General features: G+C 38.6%; 1 protein-coding gene across 1 annotated transcript in view; it reads left to right on the forward strand.

Moving 5' to 3' along the window:
* The first annotated feature begins 3,106 nt into the window (after positions 1-3,106).
* Positions 3,107-13,534, forward strand: part of cdc14ab (cell division cycle 14Ab) — a 29,628-nt gene continuing 19,200 nt past the window's right edge. The window contains exons 1-8 of the mRNA XM_005734261.1: positions 3,107-3,527; positions 4,752-4,842; positions 5,356-5,431; positions 6,393-6,485; positions 7,898-7,977; positions 11,049-11,115; positions 11,473-11,535; positions 12,276-12,363. Of these exons, the coding sequence (XP_005734318.1) occupies positions 3,482-3,527; positions 4,752-4,842; positions 5,356-5,431; positions 6,393-6,485; positions 7,898-7,977; positions 11,049-11,115; positions 11,473-11,535; positions 12,276-12,363 (604 nt within the window). The 5' untranslated portion in view covers positions 3,107-3,481. The remainder of the gene's footprint in view (positions 3,528-4,751; positions 4,843-5,355; positions 5,432-6,392; positions 6,486-7,897; positions 7,978-11,048; positions 11,116-11,472; positions 11,536-12,275; positions 12,364-13,534) is intronic.

The following is a 13,534-nucleotide window of genomic DNA, read 5'->3' on the forward strand; positions in this document are numbered from 1 at the left end:
CTGTCCTTAACTGAGCCAAGTGAGGTCTGCAGTTCTTTAGATGTTTTGGGTTCTTTTGTGGCCTGGATGAGTCATCGGTCTGCTCTTGGAGCAATTATGCTGAAAACAGAGGATAGAAACAGAGTTGATAATGGCCTAAATTTAAAATGGACCACTGTAATTTGGAGACAGCAACAAAGATGGTGTTGTAAGCTCACCTTGTTCAGACAGCAACAAGGGTGGGCAGTCACCAAGAGATGCCTCAAATAGGGTGAGACCTGTTGCAGTGGTTGATACTGGTTGGTTGATACCACACACCAAAGGTTGCTTCCTGCTCCTGGTTGGCTCTTTCGATTTGGCCATTAGTCTGCAGCTGGAAACCAGATGAGAGTCTAACATTTGGCCCAATGGCAATGCAGAACTCTTTCCAGACTCTCAAAGTGACTTGAGGGCCACTGTCTGAGATGATGACAACAAGTATCCCCTGGAGGCGGATCACATGGTCGATCGGTAGTTGATTCATTTGTAGTGCTGTAGGGAGCTAGAGTAGAGCAATGAAATGAGCAGCTTGGAGATCGATTCTCCAATGACGTTGTTAAGTGATAGCAGAGGCAACCCAATGACAAAATCCAGGGACAATGCATATACAGGTGGAGTACAGGTCTAAGTAATCCTGCAGGTGGAGAACTTGAAGATTTATTTTGGGCACAAATAAAAAAAGCAGGGAAAAGCAACACTGATGCATTTTGCTTTTCCGTTGCTACAAGAGCACTGCTCCTAAACCGTAAACCTGAGTAGAGGTGTCAAAGAAAACCATCTCTGCTGAGCGTCAAATGGTTGCAAACCTTGGCTAGGTCTACCTTCACTTTTGATAATGAAACCAAGAAAAGTCACAGATTCAACGCACCTGTCTCATGTTAACACACAGTCTGTTTTCTAGCTGTCTTTGTACCTGGAAAACATAGTCGTGGTGGTCTATAAAGTTCTTTGAGATGATGAGTATGTCATTTAGGAAGACAAAGATTAACTGGTTCAGAAAGTCCCGAAGCACGTTGCTCGAATCTTGTTCCGTTCAGTTGTGTAAATCCACAAAGAGCAGTAAACCCGTGAGCAGCCTCAGCAGCACGGGTCAACCAATCACAGCCTGAACACAAAGAAAATATACTGGAACCCACATTAGAAATCATTTTGTATTGTGATATTTGCCCCCACGCTGAGCCACCGCAGTTATTCTTAACATCCCCGCACCTACCGAACGCCACTTTAACCCCATACTCATTTTTCTGTTTAGGTGTTGAGGAAGACTCACCATCTACAATGTAGGCAACAGCAAATAGAACCGTTTAAAAAAATAATTAATAATTCCCTTTCTTTTTCTCTGTTTTATTAGAATTAGGATCTAGATTAAAATGTTTGTATTCCAATGTAATATCATAGTTTTATTAGTTTATCAATATAGTTCAGTTAGCTTTGCACATAAATGGCTGGTAGAAATGTCTTCCAAAGAGCTGCTTTTTATTTTTTTTACTTTGAGTACATTTCAGAGCCCATACTTTTTCACTTTTACTTGAATCAGTTAAGTCAATACTTCAGTTTTTATCACAGTATACTTTTTGGCACAAGTGTCTCTACTTCAATGCACTTATTTTATTTTATAAAGAAATCATCTTTTAACCCCTAAAAACAGCTTATGTAATTTTGAACTTTTATTTTTAAGTTCTTTTATAATTTGGCTAAAATCATTTGAGAGCTGAAACAACACGTAGAGATTATTTTTCAGCCTGTAAAGGTCTGAGAGTGATAAAGGCAGCTGGAAACATTTTAAAATGTCATTTTACTGTTAACTGGATTTTAATGTTTGATGAAACACCTTCTGTTTAAACAGTAGTTCTCATGTAATGTGCACATTTTATCAGCTCAGATAAGTGACATCAATATAGGTGCGGTTTCACTTTAAAGGGGTTTTAAGCTGCTGTTTGAATGATCCAGATAGCAATGTCACATGCTGACTGCCATACACACTCACAAGATCAGCCATAATGATTTAGATAGAGAGAGAGATAGTGACATAGTAATACCAACAAGTCATATTGGAAAACATTTTTCACTGCGAGTAGCAGTACTTACCTAGTGTGCATAACGTGGACATGATTACAGTATAAAGACACCCTCTGCGTCTGATTTTCAGCTTAAAATTTGAAGCTGTTTTGTAAATGCTTTTAATGGTCAAGGTTGTTAGATGTCTGAGAGAACCATAAATCCATCAAATTGAATATTATTTATGTTTAATTATTTATTATAGTGATAGATGTTATCACACTGCAAGAGGAAAATTTCTTGAAAACAATCAAATGCGTCATAAAACTTTAAACTGCTACTGTGAAAAAAAGTAAAAGATATAAAAACATGGAAAAGTTCAAAGCCTTGTGACTCACAACCTTTGAATAGTGTTTCTTTGATAAAGTGTGCCTGAGATTGCTCTTGGTTTGTTACTTTTCAAGATACTCAGACAATTGCTGACTGAGTTGCCTGTTCTGATATAACTTTTGTGAGAGATCTCTCAAATCGGAAAGACAACTTACACATCAAATTGTTAAAGGAAAGAAGAAGAAGAAGAAAACTGATAATTAATTGTTGTTGCATTGGCACATTCAATAAGAATAATAAATCTGACAGTCACACCAACCCTCTATATGTGCTCATTAGATCCATTTAATCCCCTGAGGTCTTCCTCGTTTCCTCCGCCCTCTCATCCTTTATCTTATATCACTTTCCCTCCTCTGCACATGTCCAAACCATCTCAATCTTGTCTCTCTCACTTTGTCTCCACGTTGCTCAGTCTGAACTGTCCCTCTCATTGACTCATTTTTAACTCATATAATTTGTGTTCTTTTGTGAATAAAATACGGAGTTTTTGGCTTTGCAAATCGTTGCTCTGTTTTATTTACATCATTTTTTTTTGGAACCAACTAGTTTTTTCTTTTTCCAGCTTATCAAATACTAGTCGAGTAGACCGAGTGATTGAAGGCCTCGTTATTTATTTCCCAGTGGAACTTGAAAGCAACGCAGAAAGGCAGCATGTTCTGTTTGGTGATTGGCTGTCGTTGCTATGGGAGCGGCTCCCGTTGCTACAGTAACGTGTCTTAAGGAGGGATTTAGGCAATCTGAGTTTTAGAGTGTCGGATCGTCGTCGAGTGGTGCTAACATGCTAATATGAAGGCTGAGAATACTTGTCGTTATAAAACAGAAAGCAATGAGTAGAAAGGATAGTATTTTCGAGGGGAGAAGCTGAAAAGACCAGTGTGGAACTAATGTGAAAGTTTCTAACTTTAGTTAAAACTCTGTTCAGCTGCCTGCTAGCCCGCTAACGGCTTATTGAACTGCTAGCAGTTCAGAAAAGTTCGTGGAGATAGCAGGCGGAGCCAAGACAGGTCAGGCGTTAGACGGATCCGTGACGGTGGCGGGTGCAAAACAGTCCCCGATCCTGTCTGCCTTGTTCAGGATGAGCCAGGACTCTGAGCTGCTGGGAGCCGTTGAGTTTATCAAAGGTAACTTTAACAGTATTGTTACAGAGTTAACAAGGGGACAAAAAAGCACAATACATAGTTGTTAAACTATTTGTCACAACTCCACGGAGAACTGGGATTTGTCAAGTTAAAAAAAAAAAAAAGTAAAATCCTATAAATAGAAAATCAACTTTATACCATTACACAGCAGGTTAGTGATTGTTTCCATTGGTGACTGGTTTTATATAAAGTGATGTTGATGGATAACTTTGCTTAGCGCCTACTGAGCTGAAATAGAGATTGTGGCATCCTCTCAGATTTGATCAGTCATCGATGCTTCTAAAGAGGGTAACAGTGCTGTACACCTAGCAGCAGCATTCTGTAGAATTAGCCTTGGATTAGTTCCTTATCCTCTGCACTGTTTGGAGTCCCCAGGGCTGCCAACTCCGTGTTTTAAACAGAGATGACAGCTTGTCGTTTGTCGTATACCAGTAGATTCATCGTGCACACAGAAAGGTCACTGTGGAGAGGCAAGCATTGCATAAAAAAGTTTTTCTACACTGAGTTCTACACTGTATTCCCTCTCCAGTAACACTGATCAGTTTTGCTATGAATTAAACAAAAAAAAAAAATCGAATTTTCTGAAATCCATTGTAAGCTTACTGTGTGTAACTAAATAACTCAGTGCATCACTCAGAGCTGATAAGCAGAGTGAAAGAGCTGGTGAAAACAAAGCAATAAAACCAATGCCATCTTTTGAGTGTGTGTCTGTGTCTCATACTAGTGTATAAACAAGGATGAGAGGGTGAAAAATATGCTTCATCACTAAGGTTTGGATTTCAGAAATGAATGAGATGTTTGGACCTAAAATGTTGCTCACTCTGCCCCATTTTTTTTCCTTTTCTGCTGCCTTTATTAGGCTTTCATTATCTCTGAAGTTAAATTCAGAATTCCAGAAGATCAAACTGTAGCAATAATCAGTCCAGACTGTGTTGCACTACAATGTTCTTGTGGGTTTAAAAAAATAAAAATAAAGCTAAGCTCTTTACATAGAGAGGAGCTTCCTAAACCCTCATTTCAGAGTTGTAGACATACAGGAACAGCACAACATAAAAGCAGAAGAAGCAGAATGCCCATAGTTGACCTGTGTGTTTATTGGTAAGCGTTGAAGGTTTAAAACTTATCAGCAAGTTGTGGTATACAATGGAAAGGCAGTGATTTCCACAATCAGCAAATCTAACTGCCTTTCATATCTGTCTCTAACAGAGCGCCTGTATTTCGCCACGTTACGCAGTAAACCCAAAAGCACAGCCAACACACACTACTTCTGCACTGATGACGAGTTTGTGTATGAAAAGTAAGTATATCACACCTGCTGCACTGCATTCTGACTATGTGTGTTTTATATACAACTTGCAAAGCCAGGCATTTGTAACCAGCTTTGTCAATGAGTGTGTTTAGAATCAGAATGGGATTTATTGTATATTATTTATTGTATATTAATGTTGTATTTGAAGAGTGTACCAAGGATTTGAGCTGTGCATGTGTAACCTGGCACACGCATAGTAGGTGAAAGAAGTGAGATGCATTCAACAGTGTAATATTTATTTATTTACTTTTTTTTTTAATGAAATAAAAGGGATAAAAGCAACTGAGTGCTTTTCTGGATGCTGATGACTGGAAATTTTAGAGGCCTGACTGAACATTAAAAGAAGTTAGTCCTGCTTGGACAGTTGAAATGTTGAAGCGTGACCCCTTTACAGGAGAAATACTTAAGGAATTTAAATGGAGACTTTCACTCTCTGTATCACTTTCCTTTTCAGCCAGCAGGAGTCTGACTGACTGTATACTCTGTCCTTTGTGTCTGCAGCTTCTACGCAGACTTTGGGCCTCTGAACCTGGCCATGTTGTACCGATACTGCTGCAAGCTCAACAAGAAGCTCAAGGTGAGTTTCTACTGCTGCCTCACCCTGTGCAGGAATTCCCAGAATGCAAAAGGACAGATGCAGGATGACACAATCTCACAGCAGGTTCACTCACTGCCACAGAGTGAACCTGCTGTGAGATTGTGTCATCTTATTTCCACTCCTCCTTCTGACTTCAAACTTCTGTTTTTTGTTTGCACGTTGCCACAGTGATTACATTCTTCTTGTCATTTGTCATGACGTCCAGCTGACTGGACGATCTGGATCCACAGCCCATGTTCATTCTCAAAACGCCCATATAAACACTGATCTGTGCTACGTGTTCATCCAACACCAGGCAGCACGTCTTCTGCTGACAGTGGTAACACAAGATCTGATCTGACACAAAGGGAGCAGGTTTAGTGGTCCTGAGCCTGCTTCCTTTCAGACTGAGAGAAAACATGCTTTCACTTGTGCACTGCAGCCTCAAACTTTTCCAGGACTTACCCGACAGACGTGCAAGCAAAAACAAAACAGTCCTCATTTTTAAGGTGCTTTACAAAACTAAACATGATGGCTAACAGATGGATTTTACCATTTCGGTGCAGCTACCCAATCAATGAAGAAGCACTTACTGCTTAAAGAGCAAGAGTGAAAGTGGACAGTATATCCTCAGTTATAACATAAAACTCATTTTTACAGCCGGGTGCAGCACAAAGTGACCCATGCGTTTTTGGTTCTGTTACTACTTTTCTAACATAAACCCATGTAAGTCTGACTGCAACCAACTAACCGACCTGATGACTTAACGTTTGGTATTAACAGAAGATGGCACTAGACATGTTTTTAAAACTCAACTTTAAACACTTATTTCTTAATTCCAGCTACAGTTACATATATGTCAGTTTTTGAGAGCAGGGCTCCATGGTGTAAATTAGTCTTTATGCATTTACTGTTTCATGTCCACTTTGTTTAACCGTGGGTTCTTTCTTGTTGTTGGCAGTCATTCACACTGACCAGGAAGCGAATTGTTCATTACACCAGCTTCGATCAAAGGAAGAGATCCAACGCGGCTGTGCTGATTGGTGGCTATGCTGTGAGTACATCTCTGCTTCTTATCCATCTTTGTGTATAAATCAGAGCTTTTCATAGGAGAGGTGAAGCTAACAAACAAAAAGTTAAGGAAAGAAGAACAAATGACATGTGTTTTGTTTTTGATCATCTTTGCAGTGTTTTGAACTAATTTGTCAGTTGTGTGACATCGGCACACGCACACAATGGAAGGGCAGGCCCATTAATAGGTGCACTTGATCTCAAACTATGTAAGGTGTAATTCGGCTTAAGGCATTTAAGTTGACTTAATTTACTTCCAGAAGTGCATAACACTAAAGAGGACAAAGTGTACCAAATACTTTCCAAGCTCCTTAGACTACCAAATACTCAGCAGTGATGTTGTTAAATGGGGAAAAAATGTAATCTACAAAAACTCAGTAATAATCTTCAAAGTGTTCATTATGACTGTTCTTTAATGGATATCACTAATGGATATCAACTGCGCACATGCTTCTGTCCATCAGCAATGGGGCTGATGGAAAAAAGCCACTGATTTCTATAATCAATTTGATTCTGATTCACAAGGTCTCGATTTGATTCAATATTGACTCAGTCAGAAATATTATAATTCTGATCATTTATCAGTACATATCCATATTAAAAACAAAGCTGACACTTGTGAGACTTCAGAGGTATAAGCATCACAGCAGATGCCTTTGTGTCAAAGTAACTGAGGATAAAATGCAGAAAAAACATGAAGCAGATTTTCCTGGCCTGGCTTTTTATAGCCGATAACCACCTTAAAAACATTCTGCAGTAGATGAAAAATGGAAGAAAACCATGAATCTGCATATGAACATTACCTGATGCTGCTTAAGTGAAGCAGAGCAAAGTTACAGAGGTTTTATTAGAGACCGAGCTAAGTGTTTTGCAATTTGGCATCATTTGTAAAAGTTTAAAATTCTTCTGTATTAAAGAGCAGAAATGAGGCTTTCTTGTCAGAGGTAATTTTGGGGGGGAACTCCCAAAACAGCAGCAGACAGCGCTAAACACAACGGTGTGTTCGTTAGACTCGTGGATTACTGCATTTTTTTTTTTTTGTTTGTTTGTTTGTTTGTTTTGTAGTCACTTCCGTCATTTCCAGGTTTCAAAAAAGGTGGTTTTGATTTTCATGAATGAGACTCTCTCATGACTCAGTGAACAGTGCTGCTGGATTCTCCACATTTCAGTTCCTGTCGCCTCATTTAATCAGTCTGTGATTTCTGTGCACGTTATCTTGTCACTACATTGAAATAAACCCTTAAACAATTGTTAAATCTTCAGCTTCTTCCGTCATCATTCTGATCCGTTTTATAGCTAAAGTTGTACAAAACTATGTTTTGGTATCAATTTTTAGCTTCTTAAAAACATTCAGCATTTTTTTTAAATGCATTCTCTATTAATATCTGTCCTCAGGTGATTTACTTGAAGAAGACCCCAGAAGAAGCCTACAGAGCTTTGATCTCAGGCTCAAATGCTGCTTACCTGCCTTTCAGGTGAGTCTCTCAACAGTAGTATTACTGCAGCAAGTACATTTACCATACTAGACATCTGTACCAGCACTGTTGAAGATCCATAACTTGCAGTTCAAGTTGGAGATTTAAAAAAAACAAACAAAAAACAACATGACAAGGTTGATTCAAAAAAAGAATTTGATTCAAATTTTTTATTCCATTTGTGTGCTGCATTTCCAACATTAAATGGTGACTTGTCTGAAATAATAGTATTTAGTGTTCTTATGAGCTGAGTTAAATGTTGTGAAGCAAACAACAACAGATCTGTCTTCAGGCTGGCGACCTAGCCGCCCCTACCTTACAATGCTCTTGGCTAGTAGAAAGCATATGTTGGTTATACACTTTTGCTTTCTACTGTAGCACTATTTGTTTCTAATAATTTGAATGCATTATTATCTCTGTGGAAGTTTAATAAAATAAAATATTTTCAGAGGACTTCTCTGGTATCAGTATTGAGATGCAAATTTCTTTATTTTGATGGGATTATCTTATTTTGTGGCATTAAACCAAAGCTGTACGGTTACAATGTTGAATATCCAAAAGTAGAAAGGTAGCGTTTGCCCAAAATCCCCCAAATCTAATTTTTATCACTCTATTATGGTCATGTCAACAAACATGTCTACTAACGCTAAGCCAATCAAAACTAAAAAAAAAAACTTCAACACAAATTCAACACCAAATTATTATTTTTAACAATTAATGGCGACACCACCATAATGTGTTTTCAGCACATTTCAGCACAATGTCCTCCTATTGATGTCGAAAAGCTTTCCAAGAACACAGAGTAAGGTACATTTTTAGTCCTTAGCTTAGATTTTGTGTGTGTGTGTGTGTGTGTGTGTGTGTGTGTGTGAGAATCTTATTTTATCTTTTATTCTAAAAGACCTGTGGTTTTCCTCTGAATATTTAATATTTGTCATTAATAAAACAAAAGTCATTCTTACTAAAATAAGTTTAGGGATGCAGCTATCGTTTAAGTGAAGGGTGTTAGCAGTTTGTATACCACAGCTAACAGTCACTGAGAGACCGACCCAGAGCAGATGAGCTCTGTGTAAGAGTGCGTGCTTACAATAAAGGACTTCTTGTTGTCACTCACTGAATTGTTACATAACAGCTGAGCGTGCTGTTGAACGGAGGAGGACTCTGTTTTTCTGGTGGCCTCATGTGAAGCTTTGAGGTCTCACCTGGCTGCTAATGGATTAAACATGATGGGTAGGGCCCACCTTTCCAGGGAGGGTTAGTAGTGAAACGTTCAGTGTCTGATCACAGCTCCATTAAGTTGTAGCTATAAAGGATTCAGACCCCTGAAGCAGCTGCAGCAAACACTACTCCTAAAGACTGAGGCCATCTGTTGGAGGTGCAGCTTGGGTGTCTGGGTCTGAACAGAAATAAGAAGAATGTTTAAAATAAAAATGACATGTCTGTTTTTGCCACACCAGATGTTGGAGCAGTGTGTTGTTTTTTTTTTTTTGTTGTTGTTGTTTTTTTGTTGTTTTTTTTGTTAAATAAATAGTAAATAAAGTGCAGCGCCTCAATTTTAATCCAATGAACCGAGGAATATGAACACACGTCAGTGCTGACCAAGATATTCATCCATAAAAACAGGAGGGAAGAAGAGTCATTTTAATCAGTTTGGGCCACTCTGTCATCATCACAGCCAAAACACATTATTTCATTCATAGTTTGTTATATAATATTTAAATTGCAACAGCTCTGCTTTCATGATTTAGGCCAATAAGAATTTTCATTAGATAAAACTAAATACTAATTTTACTTTTGATTCTAAATGTAATTATTCAGCTGTAAGAAGAGAGCGACAAAACGTGTGAAAACAGAAACTAAAGATCTGAATGTGGAAAAATGGATCAGACACAGTTTACTGATGGACCTCTGGTATTAGTTACCCAGAGTGGCTCTGCCCTCAGGTCTGTTTTATTAAAAATAAATAAATAAAACTTTTCTGCTTATGAACAATTCCAATAATAGTAATAGAGAATTCCATTATTGGATAAAAATGCTTAAAGACAAACTCCCAGTGTAAGCATTTATAATTTAATCTAATATCACCCTTCATTAACAGATGATGGGCTCCCTGATGGTCACAGTTTCACATTTAACTAAAAACAGGTTGACAGGTGCATTCATATTCACACAGTCACAATTAAAATGATGGAGACTACTTATATTTTATTCTGAGATTATTATAAATCAGTGTATAAATAAATGATGACAGAATGTCTGTAAAAGTGTTCATGTTAAATACACAAAATGGATTTCAGTATTTGTTTCAAACAAACTTCTGGAAATTAATTGACTCACCTATGCACCCCGATAGCAACTTAATGAATGATGAAATGAATTGATGTCTGTCAGCTGGTTCAGGTGCAGCAGGAGGGGAGGAGTCAGGGAAACTCAGGCTGTTGAAGAAAACCTTCAACAGCCTGAAGGTGTGTGTTACCCTGGTAACTGATTCAGGATTGAAGTTGATGCTCTTTCTGGAACAGAAAACCAGAGTGTCCCTCATCTCAGGGTTAACAAACTCAGAGTTGATAGCCAAACCTACTTCTTGGAATACCCACATGGACATGGTCACCTAAAACTTGGATGGTGTACATATCAATAAAAGAAGGAAAACTGCTGCATAAGCGAAAACCTGGAGCGATCCCTTATATGTCAGGACTCGGAACAGTTAAGATACAGTTTCTCTAAACACAGCGTCTCTGTGTCTTTTAAACCCCAAAACATGCTGCGCCAAAAATTGGTGCACCCCAAGGATCGGGTCTCCCAACACAGAGTAATATAGTGTACGCTGTGAAGTGCCAGGAGGATTGCCATGATTTATACATCGGGGAAACCAAACAACCTCTGGCGAAGCGCAGCAGATAAAAGCTAACTCATCAGGTCAGGACTACGCAGTCTATACACACCTTCAGGCCAGTGGACGCTCTCTCAATGACTAGGATGTGGTGGTGGGAGGAACGTTGGTTTGGGCGGGCAGTCAAGGAGGCCATTTATGTGAATGTATGGTGTCTTCACAATATGTATCTCTGCAGGGATGCTTCTTTTGGGAATTGCACCTTCAACCTGACTGTGTTGGACTGCTTGCAGGGCATCAGGAAGGTGAGGTCAATGTGCCGTCTGCTGAGTACTTGAATTTAAAATCTTAGTTTATTGGATTAATGACATTTTTTTTCCCACAGTAGATGTTCCACACTACCTTTTTTCTGTGGGCATTATTACATTTTCTGTTTCTTTTAGTGTCTATAGTACAGTTTACACACGTTACATTTACATAGATCAAATTACTCTTGTAATGTACTGAGTTCTACATTTTTAACATTTTTGTTAGATCTTTTATATCTTTATATTTTATTGCTCTGCTAGACCATTACTGCAGCCATCTTGCAGCTTTGTTGCCGATCTTTCTGCCCTCAGTTCTGTTCAGTTGTTTACAGAGTCAATCATTCTGTGTTTCAGGCTCTGCAGCATGGCTTCTTCAACTTCGAAACCTTTGATGTAGACGAGTACGAACACTATGAGGTATGAATACTCGCATCATTAGTTGCCAGCCGCTGCCAGTGTTTACTTCATCAAGTCAGTCTTTAAAATTCAGTTAGAAGGGAAAGGTTTAGAAAGACAAAAAACCAATCTGAGCCTGGTTGACAGTCATATAACTTTAGACATCAAAGCAAAACACGAAGAGAGTCACTCCAACTGAGTTCTGTCTACATTTGTAATGAATTAAGATTTGTTTTAAAGAAAGTCAGCCAAAAATTAATACAAAATTCAGCGTGTTTGTTTTGCAGACTAAAAGGATGTTTACTATTCTCACATTATGTAGACAAAAGCACTCCTTGCAGAATGGAAAGAATCTTACTATAATGCACAAAATCATGAGTTGAGCAAGCAAGCTTGGCACACAGGTACATCTTAGACCCCTGTCGCTTCTTATCTATATCAAATATTGATGGAAATACACATAAATATACAGGAAGTTCCCCTTGTTTACATAAACAGCATCTACCACTCGTATTTGTAATTTTCTTAATTTGATTAAGTACAGCTCTCAGGGCATTATTAGTTAAAATTTAACTGACAAATATTCAGGATTTTCATCATCATTTCTTGCGTAGAACTGCAAGCATTCATTCATGATCTAAATAACTGATAGTCTTGTAATTAGCTTTGTTAACCTGATGTGTGTGCTTGCTTTTACTCTTAATGGAATTTTGACTACATCTTCTAAAGGTTTTTTGTTGTTGTTGTTTTTTTGTTGGCAGCGCGTGGAGAATGGAGATCTGAACTGGATTGTACCAGGAAAGTTTTTGGCCTTCAGTGGTCCTCATCCTAAAACTAAAGTTGAGAACGGTGAGTGAACGTGTTCAGACTGCAGCCTGTCTTTTCTGCAATAGCAAGGGAGTCGGGTGTGTGTTGTTTTAGCATATATTATCATTTTCTTGTCTGTTATCAATTTGGTCGGTTGTGGAAATGGGGGGTGGAGTGGGTTTAGGGTTAGAACACCTCCAGTTACATCATCAGAAGGTCAGATACCATTACCTCAGCTGGGGTATACCAGGGATGAGCATTTAATTTACACGAATTATGAGGTCCGGGGCAATAAGATAAACTCAGTCTGCTCAGTATTCATTTTGTGTCGGTATAAACTTTTACTGGTAAGAGTAGACGTTAGTTAGGCATTGGAAAATGTGAAATGTTTTTGCCCCCTGGTAGTGTCTCCCATGGCAAATTGAATGATTCAAAAACCCCTAAGAGCAGAAGATCCAGGGAACAGTTCACTTTGCCTGGGATAGGCTTACTAGGGCCCCCGCCCTCAAGCCAGGCCCAGGGAGGGTGCCTGAGGGTAAGCTACTGGTGGCTGGTCCATAGTCTGTAGGGCCCGGTCGGGCACAACCCGAAAAGGGACATGGGCCCACATACCTGTAGGCCCACCATCTGCAGAAGGCGACGTAAGCGTCCGTTGCATTGTGTGCTGTGTGGTTCCCGCTTGCAAACAGTCAGGTTCTTGTATTTTGTCTGCACATTGGGCCTCATAGTGATTGAAACACAGCTCTCTGTTCTCCACAAACTAAGCGCTTGGCTATGTTGCTGCCGATGACAGAAAATAAATACTTAAAATTCCATATTTTAGTAAAAACTAGAGATGGCACGATACCACTTTTTTATGTCCGATACCGATATCATAAATTTGGATATCTGCCGATACCGATATGAATCTGATATAGTGTTTTTTTTTAATCAATAAAAATGTTTTTTTAATATCTTGCTGCATTTTGTATAAGTTCATACTCAAGTTTAAATAAACAACAACACTAAAGCTATTCTGTTACACCTGTATGTAAAAAAAAAAAAAAAAAATACACTGCACCCAAAATATTTCATAGTTCAGCAAAACTGATCAATCTAATAAACTTAAACCTACTCCATCATCCCTATTCTGGTATTTTAAAGAGTACTTAGCAGAAATATTAAGCAATCTAACTAATAGGGTTGCAAACGCCCAGCAAAATGATGCTTAATT

The sequence above is a fragment of the Pundamilia nyererei genome, unplaced genomic scaffold (assembly GCF_000239375.1).
Source record: "Pundamilia nyererei isolate P.nyererei 1_Seehausen unplaced genomic scaffold, PunNye1.0 scaffold00057, whole genome shotgun sequence".
NCBI classification, from domain to species: Eukaryota; Metazoa; Chordata; class Actinopteri; order Cichliformes; family Cichlidae; genus Pundamilia; species Pundamilia nyererei.